The 20767-nt window shown below is 36.9% G+C and overlaps 1 protein-coding gene across 2 annotated transcripts in view; it reads left to right on the forward strand.

The window, feature by feature from the left end:
• SMIM14 (small integral membrane protein 14) overlaps positions 1 to 20767 on the forward strand; it is a 37067-nt gene that overhangs the window by 4301 nt on the left and 11999 nt on the right. For both annotated transcript variants that reach the window (XM_056489189.1, XM_056489191.1), the window contains exon 2: positions 9994 to 10104. In XM_056489189.1, the coding sequence (XP_056345164.1) occupies positions 10030 to 10104 (75 nt within the window). In that variant the 5' untranslated portion in view covers positions 9994 to 10029. The remainder of the gene's footprint in view (positions 1 to 9993; positions 10105 to 20767) is intronic.

A 20767-nucleotide genomic window follows, 5' to 3' on the forward strand; every position in this document is an offset into this window, starting at 1 on the left:
ACTAATCCTGATCTTGTGAAACAGTACCATAGATTTTTATTGTGAAAATTAATATAATGGATTTAAAAATCTGTTGCTAGTAGGTACAAGGGAGAGTTGTGTAATTTGCATAACACTTTCCTTTTGATAATCTAAACTAGTCTGTGAGTCTGCTGAATTAGATGGATAATATTCTCTGGTAAAAACTGGGTCATCTGTTAGCTAAATATATGTAAATAACCAAGTCCAGAAATCCTGTTAATTGCTACGGATTCCCTCTGGTGTAAGTACTGATTAAAAAAATTCTAATTGATAAGCTTCAAATTGTTTACTGCAGGTATGTAAAAAACCTGATTCAACTTCCATTGAAGTTGAAGACAGGCACCAGCTAGCCTCAGATAAAATTTCATCTGGCCTAAAGGGGTTAGGAGTAGGGCTGCCAGGGAATAGAGCTGCTTTCATCTGAAAATTGAAAATCCTGCTATCTTTCTCAGCATGCTGCTACCCTGTTAAATCTGTTTGCTCAGTGGCAAGTTATTAGAAACATATGTCATCCCTGGAGAAAAAAATAATGAAAGTATTCCAGAGAATTTCAGTATAATTTTGTGTTTGTATGTGATTGGAGTAACATTAAGGAATAGTGTATTTTTACAGTTTTAAGGATTTGGTCAGGTATTTTGTAATGTAACTGTACTCTTAATATACAAGTATAAAAAAGCTTCTTAGCTCATAGTTTAGGGCTGCATTTGCTGCCTCAAATGTTGGAAAAATTTTCATTTTAATTTGTTTTGAACTGTTTTTTGTAAAGAAGTGAATAAGAGACTTTTTTCACATGTAATTTTGAAAAGAGACAAATTGTCTAAAAATTTCTGAATGGTTTAACACTTTAAAAAAGCGAATTTGAAATAATGAGTTCCTGCAGGCCACCTGAGCTGTGGTAACTGCCTGGCTGCTCTTGGTTAGCTCAGGACCACTCTGGAGTGTCTCAGTGTAACCTTTTTCTCTTGCAGACTGAGCAAAGTTGTGTTTCAATGGTCAAAACCAGCACAATAGGTTATATAGCTTCTTACAGGAGCATACTTTTTAAATACTTTTAAAAGTAAATTATTAGTTTTGTATTATGAAGCCCAAAAGTTAAGCCCAAAATACCTTTTGGGTGGGGTAATAAACAGCAAAGTCAGGTTCCCTGTCCTGCTTTAATGGGGGACTGGTATGAGATCCTCACCTCTGCCATTTTCCATTTGCAAGGGTACTCTTTATTCTTGCTTCCCTGCAAAAGCAGGCCTGCCCCCTGGAAGATCTGCTCCTCTTGCATGTGTAGCCACTTGCTCAGAATGTGGTCTGCCAAAGCAGCACGAGCCTTTGGCCCTGGTTGGCGTGGCACAGCACGGGGATCCTTGCAGGGCTGGTGCAGAAGTGCTTCCAGCAGGGTTTTTGGGTTTAGTATGTGTTACTTCCTGCAGCAGTGCATCACTCGTACAGCTGCAGGACTGCTGAATTTGGGAGATTGGCAGATGTTTGGGAATGGGAAGAGGAATGTCAGCAAGCAGTGAGGCAGTCTGTAATGCTGGAGACACTAACCAAAAGCAGGAGAGCGAGTTAATACGCCCAGTTTTTCTACTTAGTTTTGAAGTGGAAGAACCATGAAAGTCAGTGAGAGTTCTTGCCTTACTGAAGACCACAGGAGAGGACTCCCAGTTTGCTTTGTAAACTTTTTGATTGAAATACTGTGTGTTAGTAATTTTACAGAGGGTAGCTCACCTTTTTGCGTTAACATATGTGAAATGAAATTATTAATAGGCATTAGTAACTCAGTGCAATAGGAATAACTTTGTTGTCCTAGACCATTGTCATAGAAGAAATTGAAGCATTTACTTAGCAGAAAGAGGGTATTATTCATGGACAATGTTCTGTGTCATTGACATCTTCTCTTAATTAGTTTTCATATTCTGAGAGCTTTCTTTGAGAAAAATGTCATCATTTTAACAAAAGGATGACCAAAGTTGACAGCTGGAGTTTGGTAATAACATTCTGTATCAAATATCAGTAAATGAATTCTAAAATAGCTGGACTGCTTTTTTGATCCATGACTGTATGTGCATAATTAGCTCCTAAGTGTTGCCCAGAGGAAATGTTGAGCCACCTGCATGAGAATAAGTAAACAGCTTTTTTTCATCTTATTTAGCTCCCTTAGGGAGTTCAGTTTTGGTCACTGACATCAGTCTTGTTGCCTTTAAAGCCTGAAATCTCTTTGTCCTGGCATGCTGGGGTCTGACCATGACAGAGAAGGGGGGAAACAGCGCTGTAACAGTGAGGAGTTTCAGTGTGTGGGTTCTTGTCCTCTGAGAGTTGTACTTGACACTGACAAGACTTAACTAAGCTGAAAGAAGCATCTGTATAATCTTCTGTATTTCCCTCATATGCCATTCTGTGTTGAACTGATGTGCCTCAGTGTACCTGTAACCTTGGTTAGCCCAGCCCAAAAATAGTAAGTTTCCTGCCAGGTTCTTATTAGATCCTGCCACTCTTTGAAGGAGTGTGAACTTTTTAACATACTTCAGTTTGAGAAGGGTTGTGATGCTTGGCTATGAAAGGGCTTTGACCATAATTATAAGTAGTTGAAGTAGTTGAAGTTTTTATGCTCTGATTCCTGCTTCAGTGCTCTAGGTGCTAGCACTGTTGTTGGCAGATTGGCTCAGAAGAATATTCTGCCCTACTCAGAGCAACTCCAAATGTCCACTTCAGGGTGAAAATGTTAGCAACCCAGCAATGCTCAGAATGTTGTGGTGGTCACACAGTAGTGGAGTTGTGCTGTGGAGACAAGGGATGTATTAGTACTCTAGTAGTCCTGTAAGTCCACCAGAAAAGAAAAAAACAACTCAGAGAGACCTTTGCAACTTACTTCTCAGCTTCAAGTCTGTCCCTGCTCAAAAGCTCCTTCCCTGATTTCAGATGTCACTGTAGTATCCTTCAGTGGCTGGCCCAGCATTTCTTTGTTTCTTTGGCTTTGTCCTCTTTTTAAGGAGTTGTTTTGTATTATGTTTGCATCTTTAGGACCAGATGAATGTCATCACTAGATGAATGACACTGGAAAATTAATTCATTGTTTACTTATGAGGTGATTTGTGGGACAGTAGCAAAATTACCCAACCTGGTATGTCTTGAGCAGGATGTGGCTGGGTGAGCATTTCTCTTGTGGAGCTCCTGCTGGGGTCTCTAGCTCCTACTTGATCAGCATCAGTCAACTTGGTTGAATCCAACAAGAGCTCCACCAGTTGCCTCCATCTGTGTGTGTGGGTAAGCACTGACTTTCCGTGAGGAAGGGAACTGGCTTAGCTCAATCTGCATTGTAGAGTTCATCTTAGATCTTGTTAATTATCCTGAGAAAAGTTGAAGGGCAAAAAAATACTTGCCAACTCATTAGGCTACAGCTGGAAGTCCAAGGAGACGTGCTGATGCTTTCAAATAGAAAACCAGCTGCTCTCCCCCCACCCCCTGGAATTATAAGGAGAGTGGAGACAGTTGCTTTATACTGTGAAAGTGTTGCTATGCCTAGGAACCTGCTTCTGAACCAGCTATCAAAATTGTTGCAGCTCTTTTCCCTAGAAAAGCTAAATGGGTGATCTGAGCAGGGACAATTAGTTGAAGAAAGCTGTAATTGGAGCCACGCTTGACTGTGGCAGCTCTCCTTCTGGCAGGACCCACACTCATATCCTGCTGTTTTGCTTTTGCTGCCCAGTTAGCCAGTTGGTTTCCTTTTGTCTTGAAAATTCAGTTTTACACCCAGGAGGAGGCCTGGTAGAAAAAGATCATCAATAGTTCTCTAGAGATCATGCAGATCTACTACTGCATATGGTCATGGAGAACTACTTGCACACTAAATCTGATGAGAGTGATAGTATTTGTTCCAGTAAAAATAGGGTGCAGCTGTAAGTGTGAAAAAGATGATGAGAGAGAGCTTCTCTTGGGATATTAATAAAAGGGATTAAAAATCAACATTATAAAAAAGCCAAATATAATGTTGCCATGTTTCAGACTTTAGTTCTCTGAGAGAATATTTACTTGAACTATCTAAATTACAGTAATAGAGGAGAACGGATCCTTGGAATGTTTTAATTAGTGTCTATTTGTATACAAGATTCTTTACAGAACTTATTTTTAGCCTTGTTTGAACAGAGGAAGTTGCTTTGTAGAGGAAGTTTTCCTAGAAAATTCAAGCTTATTTTTGCTAGTTTTATAACCCCAACAGTTAAAAGTTTTTTTAAAAAATATGAGAACCATCTCCACTGGTTACTTATGCCAGGCCCTTGGCTTCTGGATTAATTTTGATTTAGTGTGGTGTCTTTGTCTTTAGTGTGGGTTCTGGATTAATTTTGATTTAGTGTGGTGTCTTTGTCTTTAGTGCGGGTTCTTTTGCCTTAGAATCATGCCCCTGCTAACTTCAGACAGAATAGCATTTATTTATTTTAAAGTACTCTTTAGTTTTCTCCCTAATCTTATAGTTCCTTTTGTGAAGTTTCTTCTCTGTTCAACTACTGATTCCTTTGTTTCCTTACATTGTCCTGTAGTTTTATCCAGTGTCTAGTTTGCATTCCTTTGCTTTTTTTAATGGCTCTGCTAGCATTTCTGCCTTGTTCCTCCTTTATACTGCTCTGGTGATAGGAAATGTGTTGCATTTCTGGTAGTAGCAATTGAACTAGAAATTTCACAAAGCTATGTGCTGGTAAAATCAGCCAGTCCTATGTACACATACATCTGTTTGGCTTTTAAAAGAGAAAACCCCAAAATTCATACATACTATTATCCCACTCTATGCTGCAATCCAGTCTGAAGAAACACGATGCAGAAATCAGTGGATAAAATTCCCTGCCCTGTCTTACAAAGTTTAGCTGTACAGCTGATATAATGGGAAGTTAAATAGTAGGGTAATGATTTGGATGTAGGTAGTTCATCAGGAGAGTAACAAAACACTCGGGATTCTGTGGGAGGGTGAGATGTACATGAAATACAAATACTATAAAAGATGGAAATTAACAGGAAAATGCATTATATAACAAATACAAAAAAGTCTGAGTTTGGGATTCACTGTTTTGGAATATTTTGGCTTCACTTGGTTGGTCACTAGTAAACAGTGTTGCCCTGTTGCATATACCTTTATCTGTTATTTTATTGTACAACTAACAGATGTTGAATTGGACTCTGTAGGACTAGGCAGGGTTTGATGGGTCCACTCCCTAGAAGAGGCAGGATTAGACACAAATTTTGGAGTAACCAATTGTACCCAGAGGCATTTTGAAGTGCCCAGTAATGAGTCAGCTGGGGTGATTGAAGTACCTAGGGGGCAGAGTGGCCAAGGAGGAGAAGAGATTCCTATGAAAGCAGTGACCAGGAGTTTTAGGAGGAGCTTATCACACCAGTCTTTTCCTACTTGAAGCAAATTTTCACTCCCTGAATTAATGGGTGCTATGGTTGCACAGTCCCAGTGCCTGGTAGTTTCTCTGGGACAGGACTTGATGTGCAAGATTGCAAGGGTGTTATGTTATGCTGTATGAGGCCAATGTACAGGATGCTTTAGATTCTAGGAGAAAATATTTGGAGGTTATTTGGAGACGGGAAAGATTATATGAAAGAACCAAACTTGGAGCATGCATGAATAGAAGAATTACAAAAAGGATCAGTTATTGAAGAAGAAGACATGGATACTACTATGGCTTAGATGCAGGTAAAAAGGCAAGGGGACACTTACTTTTTAAGGAAACCTGTATACTTTAGTAGATAATGGATGAGTACAAGAGGGAGGGTTTCAGCCTCTGACAGTAAGATAAAAATGAGCATTTTGCTTTTGGGGCAGTGAATCATTCATGCTTTGTGTATGGCTTTTACTATTTTAGTAATTTACAATTTTTCAGAATGCCTGTAAGAGGCAGAGCAATTCATTTGCTTTTTTCTTTTCCTGTAATTTTATTTTAAATTTGATACATGTTTTCATTTGTTCTGCCACACTTCTCCCAAAATGAACTCAGAAGCAAAATTAATTTGATGGATTCTTAGAGGTGTTTGGCAATTGTGTTCCAAGTTATTGCAGTTGGCTGAAAAACAGTAGCAATGATCTGAATAGGATTTTGTTTCTCTTTAAAATAATGTGGCAAGATTCTGTTACTCGCCTGCTGTGCTAGGAGATATTTTTGCTCCCAAGGATTTCTTACCTTCAGTCTTCAGGAAAATGGCAACACAGTGAAAATAGTTCTTAGCAGGGGAATCTTCAGCCATTGTATTTTTCATGTTTGTGATAGTCTACATTTTAAGTGCCTGAATCCGGGAAAGAAAAGAGTTAATGAGCTCAATGTTTTGATGCTGAAGATGCGTGGTTTAGTCTGTGATAAATCTGTAGTAACTCTGATTTTTATATAATTTAAAGTGAGTGTTTCTTCAAATACCGAAGTGATATACTGTGTTTAAGGAGTAGAGGTGACTCTGCTCTCTAAGGAGTAGAGTTGACCAGTGTGTACTCTTAGACCATCTTGCTAATCAGCATCGTATTAGAATCACATTGGAGGGCATTTGGCACATGGAAAATGGGCAAAAATTCTTGTTTGCCTTCATGATAGGAAGGAATCCAGTTTTGTAATTATTACAGCAGAGCAAGGCAGAGTATAATTTCTGCCTCCCAGAGCTCACCAGCTGCATGCTATTTACTCAGGAGCAGTGTTGCAGAAGTGGGAAATAATGTATAGTCATTGCAATAATTCAAAATACAGAAGAGTCTCCAGGGACAACTACCCCCCCCAGCCAGATTGTAGCCATAAAGACTGTGGGTTTGATTGTAGGATGTATAAAATATAACACACTGCTGTAGGGCTGGGAGTGGGAAAGATAATAAAAGAAACAATTTACAATAGTTACTATAATTGAGAATGCTATTTTTTAAATCATGAGAGACTAGAAATATTTTCCATATGGCTTCACCGGCTACAATTTCAAATAGATACTCAAGTCAAAAAGTAATGAGAGGCTTTTATTTCTGACTTAAATCATCAGAGACCATCCTCTGCTCCACTCCTGAATTATAGTAATTCAAACTCCGACCACAGTATTTTAATTTCAGCAGTTCTATTTATGATTACCTCTGTGGGCCTCTTTACACTGGAATGGTCATATTGTCTCTCTGATAGTACATCATATTTGTCCATGTTTACTAATTCTCTTCTTTATTATGCTATCAGTTTGCTAGTCTGGAGGCCATAATACATGTCTTCTCAGCTGTTATCATAGCGAGCTTTGGCGTATTTACTGACCATGTCTTCCAGCTGTGATTTAAATACTGTTCTAGCAATAATATGGCCAACCCAAAATATAGTCATTTTGAGTTGAGTAAAAGACACTGCCAGTCAGAGGACTTGGAGGTATTTGACATCATAGCCCTACTGATTGACATAAACCAACTCTGTCAACTCCAAGGAAAACAAGGTGACAATAAACAGAAAAACATACATGAAAAAATAAGTAAAGAAAAAATACAAGCATTGTATTTCTTTCTCCAAGTCAGGAGGAAAAGAGTAGAGCATATACTCCTGTTTTCTGTGATAGATTGTATGTAGAACGACTGTATTTGCCAAAGGTGGAGGGCTTGTGTGACTCACAGCAAAGAGGTCAGAGCTGAGCAGAACAAGTTAGCTGCTGACGTGAGATCAGACAATTGCAAGTACCAGGAGGCAGGCAGGAAGCACACTGCAATTCTGGAACAGGATTTTGATACAAACAGGCTGTGTAAGGAGCCAAGAAATCTTGCTTTGTGGTGTATAAAAATACTAGTCTCTTCTTCTTAGACAGGGTAACAAAATGCTAATAAACCTTAAGATCTGATTGCAGAGCTTAGTACGTTATGCATTTGAAGTGTGTTACAAAGAACCCAGTTAAGTCAAGAATATTATAAAGAGAAATAAAGTCATGAGAGTGTCATTTTGCAAGTGAAAATCATCATATAGTATAGAGTGTTTCTATCTTCTTTGTAATTGGGCAGACATATAATATCTCAGTTTCCTTCAGTTCCATCAAAATATAATTGCATAAAAGGGAATTATCCTAGATTTTAAGCATACTTTAGAAACCCTATTTTAGCATCTTTTTAAGGGGAAAACCTGGTGCTGTTCCTAAAATACATGGTCAATCTTTGGTTCTTTGCCAATGAAACAGTTTGTTATAGGCTTGGAGGAAAGAAAGGATGATTCGTTCCAGCATCATGTGAAGGTGGGAAAGCTTGTAAGAAGTCTTTTGTTCAAAGCTTGGATGGCATTTTACTTGGTGATGTGTCTTGTGCTTTCTTTAGGTCATTGAGGTAACTTGTCATGTACAGGTGCCTTGGGGTAAATTCCTTGTAGTTTACCTCCGCTTAACTTTATGATGTTATATGACAGATTAACTTTTTCCATTTATTGTTTGTTTGGTTTTTTCTTTTCACTTGTATTCTCTACAGAGAATGTTAGTCTGGTTTTATCACTGGTGGCTCTTACTTGGTGTTTGGTTTTTGTTCAGTCGTCTATAATACAAACACTTGTCTGTGAATTGCTGTGACATTATTATGTGTTACTGACCATTAAATTATTTCAAGTTACACTGAAATACTTTTTTGCAACTTCACTTGTTCAAATACCTTCTTGTGGATGTCAGCATTATATCCAGAGAAGCTATTTTGCACTGTTTAGTCATCAGTGCTTTTATCTGTTCCTTATCCTAAGATAGTTTTAGAAAGGCTCCTCTGCTTGGTGTGGTATATTATTCAGTTTAGTTAAAAAATTTATTCCATTGCTATCATGTGGTTCTAGTGGTTCTGAAATAATTTCATAAAAGTTAGTGTAGTAGCCTTACAATAATTCTCAAAAAGAGAATCCTCTTTCTTCCAGTGACACTGAAACATTAAAATGCTCATGTGTGATCAAGGCTGTAAGTTTTTATAGGCAATGACTGCAGAGCACTGTTGATTGAGCACAACCTTATCAAATGGCTGGTACCTTCATGAAGTACTTGTTTTAGGAATTGAGAGGCTGTATCTGCTCTGTGCTGCTGTGTTTGTTAAGCTTGCCAGTTGTGTTCACATTAGAGCCTGAGTGCATGCAACACTAACACATTCTAAATACAGCTTTACTGATGGCAAGTGAAAAATATTTCTTAAGTATGGTTTTGCAGAACTACCCAATATATCCTGAGTCCTCATTTGAGAGAAATCAATCCCAGATTTGGCCACAAGGGTAGAAATGCTTTGCAGTCTGCTGCACAGTCTGACCCTCAATTAGATCACTGAAAAGTTATGGGTAAATAGTAAACATACATTTGAACATGCCTGACATGTCTGGTATAAGTGGTTTTAGCAGGTGAATAATCTAGAATTGATTTCCTACCATGTCTATTACAGTTTCTTTTAACACTCTGTATTGCTAAGTGATTATTGTACTACTTTGATCTAAAATTAATGTGCATAGCTCCATTTTTAAAGTGTTTCCTAGTACATTCACTTTTGTACCCCTGCTGCTTGCTTTCATTATCAACAAAGATGATTGTTTCCTTTAGCAAAAAACTTACTGAATTTTAAATTATTTTCCTGTACATTGATTTGGAGGGAGAAGGCCAGCAGTTTATTAAGGTTTAGGGGTAAAAGTTCCCCTGACCTTTCTTTGTATATGTACACTTAAGAGTCCCACTGTGCAGATGAGAGACAAGAATTTAATCTTTGTGCTTCATGTTGTTAGGATGTATTTCATTTTGGTATGTGAGAAAACCCAGGAGAGATACACACAGTCTTGAAAAAAATGTGTGAGACAGTGTTTTCAGCAGCATCAAAATGTAATGGCACATACCAGACTTCTTGATTCATACTGCCAAAGGAATAATAGGATTACCCTGCTTTGTTTTGTTTTTTCACCCTGGCATTAAACCAACTGAAACTTGATGTGTGAGTCTCTGGAAAATAAGGTCAGTTGAAAAAAGAGTTCATTATCCTTTTATTCTTATTCTTCTTAGGTGTTCACGGACAAGTTCAGGTTTATCCAGAGAGCCATGGCAGAAGGTGGATTTGATCCCTGTGAATGCATTTGCTCGCATGAACATGCAATGAGAAGACTGATTAATCTGGTAAGGATAACATGAGGATATTCAGAAGGGTGATTATTCAGACATTAACAGCTCTTGCAGATTTGCAGTTACTGGTGCTTTTGATTCTGCTTATTCAGTAGCATGTACAGTTAGAATCTGTGTATCCAGCTTTCTGATGAGCTTTTCAATAGTCAATGCAAATTATAGCTTTTTGTTTATTTCCCAGAGCTGCATTTTGACACCATTGACACTGTTTCTGTTGAAATGTTTTTTATATGCCTTTTTATCAGTCTGCATAAAACCAGAGAAACTACCCAGCAAAGTCTTTGTGGTCAAGGTAATTCCACACATACTCATATGTCAAGATAACGATGTCTAAAATTTTAAAACTACTCTCTAAAAAGTTCTGAAGTTGAGAATCCAGTGATTCTGAGTTTTGAATTCTGTTTCTTGCCAAGTCATTGATAGGTTGAGCAACTTCAAGCAAGTTACGTACATTTCTCTAACTGTAATCTGTAAAATATCTATGTTTGTTTCTGTATTGAACTTAGTTCAATATCTATTGAGAAATAAGCTACAAGTGCTTCTTTTTTTTCTAAGTAAATATAGATATATTTTAAATAACATTAACAGTTATGAACTGTGAGCAATTAGGTGAACTTGGTTACAACTCTAATTTGATTAAATTCTTTTTAAGATTACAGTATACGTCAACTTCATTGGATGTACTTCTCCTTGTTGATTTTCATATACTTGTTTTTAACACATTTTCTTTCTTGGGGCCTAAATTAATATCATTTTAAGTTACTGAGTACATCAGCTGTTCAAGGCAGTTATTCTTCAAGAGGCTTCTTAACAGTATTTTGGAAAGGTGCTGCTGACACAGAGGTGTAGAAATTTGAAGCTTCTGCGGAGAATGGTTGTGCTTTCTGTGGAGCCTTTACGTCAGGCCTAGCCATCCTAGCTCGTGTTTCCCAGTTAGAGGCACAATTTCAAAATCTTCTATGTTCTTTCCCAAGAAGGATTTCCTTTTTGTCCTCAACGTGATATTTGTGCCATGTGTGTTGATGCTGAACCTTGAGGCTTCTGAACACATGCTGAAATGGTGAGAAAGGAACCCCCAGGACCAAGTTCAAAAGTTGGGAGGAGGAAAAGGAGGGTACATGTTTGCTGCCCTTTTTCCTCAGGCTTGTCAGATGCAAATCTAAACTAGCACTGTACAGAATTCTGACCCCCATTCAGCATTTTTTTATCTTTTTGGTTTTTGCTGGAAGATACTGACAGGCTATGGTCAGCCAGTTCTCTTTGTTGTGGCTGCAGGGTTCTAGTTATGAGCAATGTAGACGAATTGTGTCCAAAGTTAGAAGAAATGCCACAAATGTCTGAGATTTTGTTCCTGGGATGGTCCATGCAGTGTGAGGTGGGTACAGATGGATCATTTTGAGAAACACTAGTTCCTGTGTTATGGATGTGGGTGACCACATAATAGGAGCATGCTCTTGGGCAGTCACCAAGAGCAGTCTAACAATATTCTGTCTAGTTGCAAGAATGGAGTTTATTGCTCAGTATCCACCTTCCAAAAAGATCATACCAATTAGCACTTGAAACTGTGAGGAGTAAATGGAAATTCCAGATTTCATTTCTCCTTAAAAGGAAAGCAGATGCTCCTAAATATTTATAAGACCAAATCACTAGCTAGGATAATTTAGCTGAATGTAGAAAAGTCTCAGAAGTCTCAGTCAGCAGCCAGACTATCCTCAAGTAACCTGTTGTATGATCTCAGCAGGAGATTTGCTAAGCCATTTTTGCATCTGTAACTTTTATGCTTCAGTAAGAGTTTGCCATCTAAGTTGCTGTTTTGTCCCTCAGTCTTACACAACATAAGCAAACAGAAGTTTTACTATTTGTGCTAAAAAGCACACCTCCTTCCACTATTATAACCCTGCCAAACTCATCATTCTGTTGCTCTTTAGCTGTTAGATGATACATTTGCAGCTAATTTGGTTTCTCAAGAACTAAAGGAGAGAGTTTGGACTTTGGTTCTCAAAATTGCTGAACCCCACAGGTCTCAGTGGAGACTGGGTACACAGTACCTCTAAAAGTTGGATCCCCAAAACGCTAACTTCAAAATCATTGTGATGAACAAAGCTAAGTGGTCTCTCGGGTGAGAAAAAGATATCCAACCATGCTATGTACCCAGAATGGTTCCCTATATGTATTTAATTTTTGATTCTTTTTGACCTAGGTAGGTATAAAACACACCAGAGTACATTTGAATGGTATTATAGCTGGCAGTACTCAACAGGATTTTGGTGCAGATTGTATAACATTGTGTTTGCAATTGCCTCCAGACTGAGCATTGTAAATGCAGAAGTTCAGCAATAAGATTTAACAGAATCAAATTTAACAGAATTATAATGTAATTATAGGAGATGCCCAAGTAAAATGTTACTTTTAGGATCTTTCAGTCCAGTAATGACATTGTGCAAAACCCCCATGATTGACTGTAGATTTTTTAAACTTGCATTTGAGGTAAAGTAAATTAATTTTTACAAACTAATTTGTTTATACCTATCTAAGCCAACACTGATAAGAATTCCAACACTGATAAGAATTAAGGCTTCTCCTAATAAAGAAGTTATGATATATTCAGTCACGACTATTATGTGTAGAGTTAGCATAGTAAAATACACAGGATTTCTGTCAGAATTAACTGTACAGGAGATTTGAATGACACTGCTATTCCAAAATCTGGAGGAGGTCAAAAAGTCTGCCTCTAGAACCTGAAGGTCTTGTTTTAATTTCCAATATGATGATTTTAACTTCTAGTTTAATTGGTATATTTACCTCAAAACTCTTAGAAAATGTATGTGGTTTAATTTGTGGTTGAATACATTACTTTGGGGGTTTTATACAGCATACAGTTTAAATCTCTATTTGAAATGCCAACTTCAGTTCATCTTATAGTACAATTGAAGCATATACAATGAAAAAAGAAAAGCTATTGTCATTTAAACTCTTCCTCCACTATGTTTACAAACAGGAAAGCTAGTGGACAAAAAAGTCCACCTCTTACTTACTTAGTTATGTGGATTGGTTATTTATCTGTCTTTCATTTTCCTTAACTAAGCAGGGCTTTGTTTTGTTGGGTTTTTTCCTTCTTAATTCATAATACCATGAAGATTTTTATGGTCAGTGAACTGTGTATCCCTGTGCATAATATTTTAAAAGATATTTTGCTTATTAGATTAACTTGGAGGTATTGTTCATACACAGAGTTCTTACAATGGATATATATATGCTTAAGTGGCATTGAATTATTTTATGCTGAATGTTCTGTCATTTTCCTGAAGTGGATTTTTCAAGGTTCTCCTTGGTGTCGAAATACGAACATCTCACATGTGTAAATTTCTTTAGTATGGCCACTGTAAATAATAAGCAGATTTTATGATCTCCAGATATTCCTAGGAAACACTAGAAATATAACATTTTTGGCCGATAAATATCATTTCTAGTATGTAATCCCACAGCACCATCGGTTATGATTTGGTGGTGTTGTGTAATAACAATTTGGCTATTGTATGTTGGTTCACTATTTACTCTATGGATATAGCAGTTAATTGGGAACTTCCATAAGAGGAAGTAAGCATAGAAGAAAAATATCACAAGACTTTCCATCCTCTGCAGATACACAAGAGTTGTCAAAAGACAATGACAGGTTTGTTAACTTTCATGACTTTATCTCCTATTCAGTCTCCTCCATCTGCAAAACTTATTTTGATAAGAAGAGCCAAAGTTGAAGAATGAGGAACAACAAATGACAGCAAGTGGTTTTATTGGGGCAATCTCTCAGACAAGGGGATAGTTGTTTGAAAGAATCAGGATGAAGGACATTCTGTGTACCCAGAGGAAATGGTTCCTGACTTAATTTTGGCAAAACACAGCAAATCCCTAGATAAGAATAATGTTGTATTTAAACCTTTTTATTTCTTCTTTTTTCACTTATTTTGTAGTACAGAAATCTGATTCCCTTATGTTACTCCTCTGGGTATTGATGCTCTCTGAGTAGGCATGGCTGATCTATGCCCAAGGGTCAGTTCAAGTTTGAAAACTAGACTGAAAACACAGTTTATGCAGTAGTGAGGAATAATCATACATAGAGTATCTTCTGTGAAGACTGAAACCTGTTTATGATTGCTTAGAGTGGCCAGAAATGTCTAAGCAAGCCAGTAACACACACGACTTTGTGTCAAATGAACATCCTTTTTCTGTCTCCTTCTGGTAAAGTATTATTTACAAAAACTGTGTTCAGAATTCTCTCACTAGTTTTTACAAAAATGAGCAGAATGTTTTTTAACCCAAAACATTTCTAATTCTACCATGTAAAAGGACCCATTTTGATAAACTGCCAACAGTTCTACTTACAAACCACTGTGGGAATTGCAACCTTGTGTTTTGTCCTTCAGTAGCTAGCTGCAAAGTAATGATCCATGCTGAGTTATGTTGCTATATCAAAACTTCGGGTCATACAGAGAAAATAATTATTTATTTTAATCTCTCTTGTGTTTTGATTTGTCACTAGATTTTTATAGCAAAAAATGCACATTCTCAAATTATTTCAACATAATTGGTCCAAACACTCTTTTGTCAATCAAGTTTCTGCATAATTCTCTGGACCAGGTAATTTTAGAGACTTACTGTTTCAAACTGGCATAGTCTAAAATAGTATCCAGTATAGCCACAAGTCTTGGCTGAAGGAAACTTCATGTAAACAGCACAAAATAAATACAGATGACTAAAATAGATAGGTGCTTCAAATGATTGAAAAGCTCTCAAGATGTTAGCACAGCTAAGCCCAACTTAAATAGTCAGCAAAAGCAGCTTTCCCTACTGATGCAGGCTTTTACTGAAAGCACACTAGAGCTATACCAAATACATTTTTTATAATTTAAAACATCCTTTAAATGTGAAGGTTGCTCTGAAGACTTCTCCCATGGTGTTTTCCTTCTATTTTTTTAGATAGCAGGTGCAACTTCTTCTAGTATATAGTTTTAGCCAAACATTCCAAGAGCAGGAAACTTCATTTTGCTCTCACTTGCCCCTTTTTCCTTTGCATTCAAGCTGATTCAGAGAAAGCCTTTCCCAACAGTTGAACTTTAGGTTGTTCTTTAGGACAGAGAAGCTGTCATTCTTCAGAGTTTCAGGGGAAAAGGCTTGATGCACCTGCTTAGACACCAGCCCAAAAGAATAAGACACAGGGCTGGAGTGGCAGAGGATAAGACTGTACCTGAGTGCTCCACTGGCTTCCCTTTTCCTGCCTTTCACTGAGTGCTCAAGGTACTGGTGTTGCACAGGTTAAGGCCACAAAACTGTATTAGAGAATTCATGTACTGCCAATGCATGTCATAACCTGGAGTCTAGTTCTACATCAAACAATGCAAATGGTGACTATACATGTTAAAAAAGAAAAAAACTCTGAAAAGTGGTGTCCACTTGGGTATATAAGGGATTAGGAATCAGGGCTTTCTGAACATGTCTATTATTCTTTACATTTCCCATTCCTGAGCTTTGTAGTATGCTTGAAACTGGTCCTTCTTAACCAATATGTATTTAGAAAAAAAAAAAAAGAAAATCTCAGTCACATCTCATGATCATCTCAATGCATGCATAGTGTATTGCAAGTAGTGTAAAAAATCATGCATTGAAAATTCTTTCATCTTGATAGTCCAGAAATAATTAATAGGTACAATCTGTACTATGAATGACTGAACTCTGATTATCAGAGATGTGTTGCAGCCATCTCTTTTGAGGAAAAAGGAGAAAATTGTGCTTTTTCTCTCAGGCCTCATGGAATCAGCACTTAGAGAAAACTGTAGTTATTTTTTGGAATTGCAAGTTCTAAGCCTTTTCCTCAAGGCTGTCTATGCGGGAGTACACTTTTCTTTTGCTAATATGCTTCCTTTTGCAGAAGATACTCAACTGTTTGGCCAAAAAGCCTATATGTATTTTGGTTTTACATTTTAGATGTAAGTTTGCAAATGCCCTCTGGGGAGATATGTATGTTGTTTGTACACATTTTCAGATGCCTCTGTTTAATATCCTGCCTTGTGTATTTGTTGTCTGGTATTTCACATGGTCAGAGATGCTGTGAGCTCCTTGAAATAATCCTGATCATCACTGTTTCATCTTCTTTTCACTACTAATTCATTCAGCTTTGCATTCAGTAAAAGGAGGATGTCATTGATATCATAGGTCAACAAAATTATAAAATGAAGTACCACCAAGTCAGACACTTGTGGAAAAGGAAGATCTATATGACACCAAGGTGAAACAGCAATCCCAGAACAAATGAAAAAATGAAAAGAAGAATGTGTCCATATCAGGGCTCCAGATTGCAGTAGCCCCTGGGACTTCTGATGCATCTTCCTCCTTAAAATATTGTGTCTTTCAATATGAAAGCTAATGTTCTCCTTCTTTCACAACCAGCTGCTGACTCTGGGTCTTAAAAGTTGGTTTGTAATCTAGGAATATTATTTTGAAATGTAGCAACCATCGTTCTCTCTCACTTGGAATTGGAGAGAAAATTACTTACCACCTCACAGAACCAGGCTCTATATTTTTATTGCAGACTGTTATTCTGTCCTTGTATGAACAATCATTTATTCTAATTCTGCATGTACACAGAGAAGGTGAAGGAGTGGGGAAGGCAGTGTTCATTTTTTCCTTGCTTGTTCCTCTAAGAGAAGCTAACGTAGTTTGAGACAATTAAATTCCATCCGTATGCCATTCTTACCCTCTTACTTCTCTTTGCCAGCTTGTAGCAGAAAAAATGCATGTAGGTGTCATTTTTTGCATCTTTAACTCTGAACTCTTACAGATAATGCTGCAATTCAATTTACAACCTGGCATGTATTCAGGATTGGCATATCCTACCATAGCAATTTATTTATCGTGTTGTTTACTAGATTGTTTATATAGTTTGGAGAGAACAGACGTGGCTGCCAACAAAGCTTAAACAATGATTTCATTACCCAGAAGCATGATAATGCAATCAGGAGTATGCCATTGTGTTGTCATCTTCTGGCATTGTTGGAGAGCAAAAGTAGAGCTTCCAGCTGGTCTAAATAGCAAAAAAAAGTATTTTCACAAGGGATGATACTTTGCCCTCTTTACCACATAAAATTTTCTATCAACAGTCTTTTTTATTCCATTTTAAATTTACTTGTATTCATAGAGTAAGTGACCATATCAATTTAGTTATTTGTCCTTGCTTTCCTACCTAACTATTCTTTTCATTCCCACCATTATCCATTTTGCTGTCTTATCTTTGTACCTGTATCTGTTTCATCTATTTCTTCTACACATCTCTCTGGGCTTTAATCCATCACAGTTTCTTGTATGGAGGTATTTTTCTGACCTGTCTCATGAACTGCATTTCCTTCTCCGTAGCAGGTATCTGTGATGAGCGGTGCAAATTAACTTAACTTCTTTCAAGGAAGACTGAATTTGTGCTGGTGGCTGAGGTCCCTGTGTTGGAAAAACAAGTTCTCTGTTTAGCTAGATGAAGTTGTTTTCACTGGGCTTACTATTTCAGTTGGAATTCAGTGATTTTGTGCAGCAGCTAAAAAGCAGTAGAACTTCACACCCTGTTTTCACCACACAGTGGCATGTTCATGTGCACATGAAAAAAACAAAACAAACTTTACTTAATATGGTGTCTTCACAAAAGAGTTTTCAGAAGCCATTAGCAGTGTTGCTTTACTGTGGCTGTTGATGTTTTGTTCACAGCTGGGGATTGTAAAAAGTGGAGGCTCTCATTGCTAAGAACTGTGCAAACTCCTACCATGACATGGCATCTGTTGAAAGAGGAGCAACAGCACATGGGTTTCAGGTGTGCTTGATGGGTGGATGCTGTTGATCCACAAGATGGCATGTTAAAACTGTCCTGATCTCAAAGGAGCAGGATCTAAACACTCTTGTGTTTGTGTGAACTGAGGCTAAAAGCTGTATATTTTGGAAAAGAAAGAGGAAGAACAGTTTCATATTGGAACTAGGAGCCATTTGAAATTTGCCCTTTTTATTTTTGCAATGCAAAATTTGAGCATCATAGGGAAAGAGTGAGAGCCCTTTTCTCTTACTACTGGAAGTCACTTGGTTTCTTCTTTTTTTCTTGGTATTGTGTTGAGTTTACATTCACAATATGTCGGTAAGTGGGCACTGATTTGCTGTGATTCAGTCACTGCTGCCTCTTCCAGAAACTTTTCAGGAGTTTCATAGAAACCAAATATTCCTATTGACCAAGAGTTCTTGTGGTTTGGGGATTATTAATGTAAATTACTTTAACTTAGGCTATTCAAGACTTTAAATGTACTTGGAGGAAATGAAAGTTCACAGTTGTATTTTAAATAATATACATTTGTAATTTAGTATTTTTACTTTTATTTTTTCAAGTTTGTTCTGTATTAAAAGTAAATTTTTGATTCTTTTTAGGTCCCTTCTAGCTTTCATGCTATTTACAATTCGTGTTTACTTCATTTCAGACAATAAAAAATGAAGTAGTTCATTGTTTGGCTTACATGCACTAAGCAATTTGTTATATTTGAATGACAAACAGCACAGAGAATGTTAAAATTCAGATATAATAATTTTTATTTAAATGGAATAAAATAGTAGAAATATTTAGTTTTGTAACATTTTTCACTCTCTTCTTTTGTTGAATATGCCCTGATGTTTCACTTGCCAGATTTTTGTGTTCTTCTTAAGGGTCTGTTTTAGAGGATATGGAAAAATATTAAAAGGCTGTTGCTGACTTTAGTAGATGTTAGATCAGACAGTCAGTTATTAATCTTCCACTAAATTCCTACTTTCAGCCACAAAAGGATCTCTGAAGTATTAATAAAATCAAAATAATTGTTAATAATATTGTCCTTAAGTATCTAGGAGTTAATGTATTTGAAGAATTACTTGTCTGTTCAGATTTTTCTCATCAGCTCTGTAGTGTTCCCAGTATGAAAAACATTGAGTATATTTGCAGTCTTTTTGAGGGTTTTGTTGAGAACAGGTGAAGTCTGGTTCAACTTTTTACCATTATTCCACAAACCTTAATTGAAACTCCACCTCTATATCGGATTAGAAAAATCTTAATACAAAGGACTATTTATTTCCAATCCCTGATAATTGCTCTTTTTTAAATGGCCTTACTATTGAGATGTTGCACATTCAGTTTTTCCCAACAGTTGCTGTGTTCTTTAAAGGGTGTCGTTGTCAAAAGAGAGCTCATTGGTAGAAGGAAGATTCTTGTTTCAGCAAAAGGCATTACCTTTCCCAGCCATTCAATTTATGTAAGCATTTCATACACGTGCCAGAATAGTTTCTTGTCTTTTGACTAAATGAGTGACCACAAGGAATCAGATTCATATTGGGTTACACAGTAAGGGACTTGTTGACCCAAGTGAATTAAGAAAAACCTCTTTTTACTGCTGCTCTTTTTTCATGATCTGCTGAGTTTCATCCCACGAGGACAATATGAAGCCTCTTGCCAAGCTGTTAAAAACAGATTTGTTACCTGGCTCAGAGAGCCATCCTAACACTTAAAAAAGTTGTAATTGGACAGAGTGTGACACTTAGAATGGGAGATAACTGATATTGTGGCTAGAACATCCCCAGGCAGTGTGCTCTATCTAGGCAAACTAGATAAGCTGTATGAGGACTTGCCATCATGGGGACAGAGTGGGATAATGAGATGCTTGTACAATGTTTCTGATCATATATCTGTTGCCCGTTTTAATTCTGGTCATCCTTCTGTGTTGAATATCTATAAACGGGTTTTAAGTAGAGATTATAAATTAAGCCCCTCTCATAATTAAACTCTTATACAAACAGAAGATAATTATGTTGCTGAGCTCTTTAAAATATGGGTATAGGAATATCCAGTTTTCCCAGTTCGGAAATCTTTTGAATATTTAAAATGGGTGCTATTGCTAAGATAAAACCTCCCCTTCGTAAATTACTTCCAAAGTTTTAAAATAAAATGAAATTTTATATAAGATGGACAGGAAATGCATAGTTTGATAGATTTTGCCTTTAGTAAGAAAGACAAATATTCTGCCTGAATTTCCTCGACTCTATTTTCAGCTATAGAAATAGCTGAAGGTTAAATCTAGCCTTCTAAATTCCTTCCTAAGAGACTTCTTTGTAGTCTCAGCAAATTTACTAGTAGATCTTAATATATTAATGAAAGAATTAACGTGATCGATCTCCAATTACATTTTTCCGCCTTTCAAATGTGTCAGTCACTGACAATTTTCATGATAAAAGGAGGAACTTATTCTTTCCCAGATGTCTTCCTTCTTCAGTACTTCAGCTGTTTCCTTGATGTGTTTTGCATAATATGACTACATACATTAAATCAGTTATGCCAATACAAGGGTAAATGGGTTATTTAGAAATGATTCATGTATTTCTTACATAAAGAACACCAGGTTTTCTTCTCTTTAATATTCATATATTTACACTGATAATAAATAGGTTAGCCTGTTGTGACACAAAGTTTTGGTATTTGCGACACAACTGTGTCATAAAACCTGCGAAAAAGCAATTGTCATTTCTAACCAAGACAGTGTAACAATTCTGTACTTTTAAATACTTTTACTAATAATCCATGTAGTTTACCTAAGCAGAGGATAGAATCTATTTCCATAGT

This window comes from Oenanthe melanoleuca, chromosome 4, assembly GCF_029582105.1.
Source record: "Oenanthe melanoleuca isolate GR-GAL-2019-014 chromosome 4, OMel1.0, whole genome shotgun sequence".
Lineage (NCBI taxonomy): Eukaryota > Metazoa > Chordata > Aves > Passeriformes > Muscicapidae > Oenanthe > Oenanthe melanoleuca.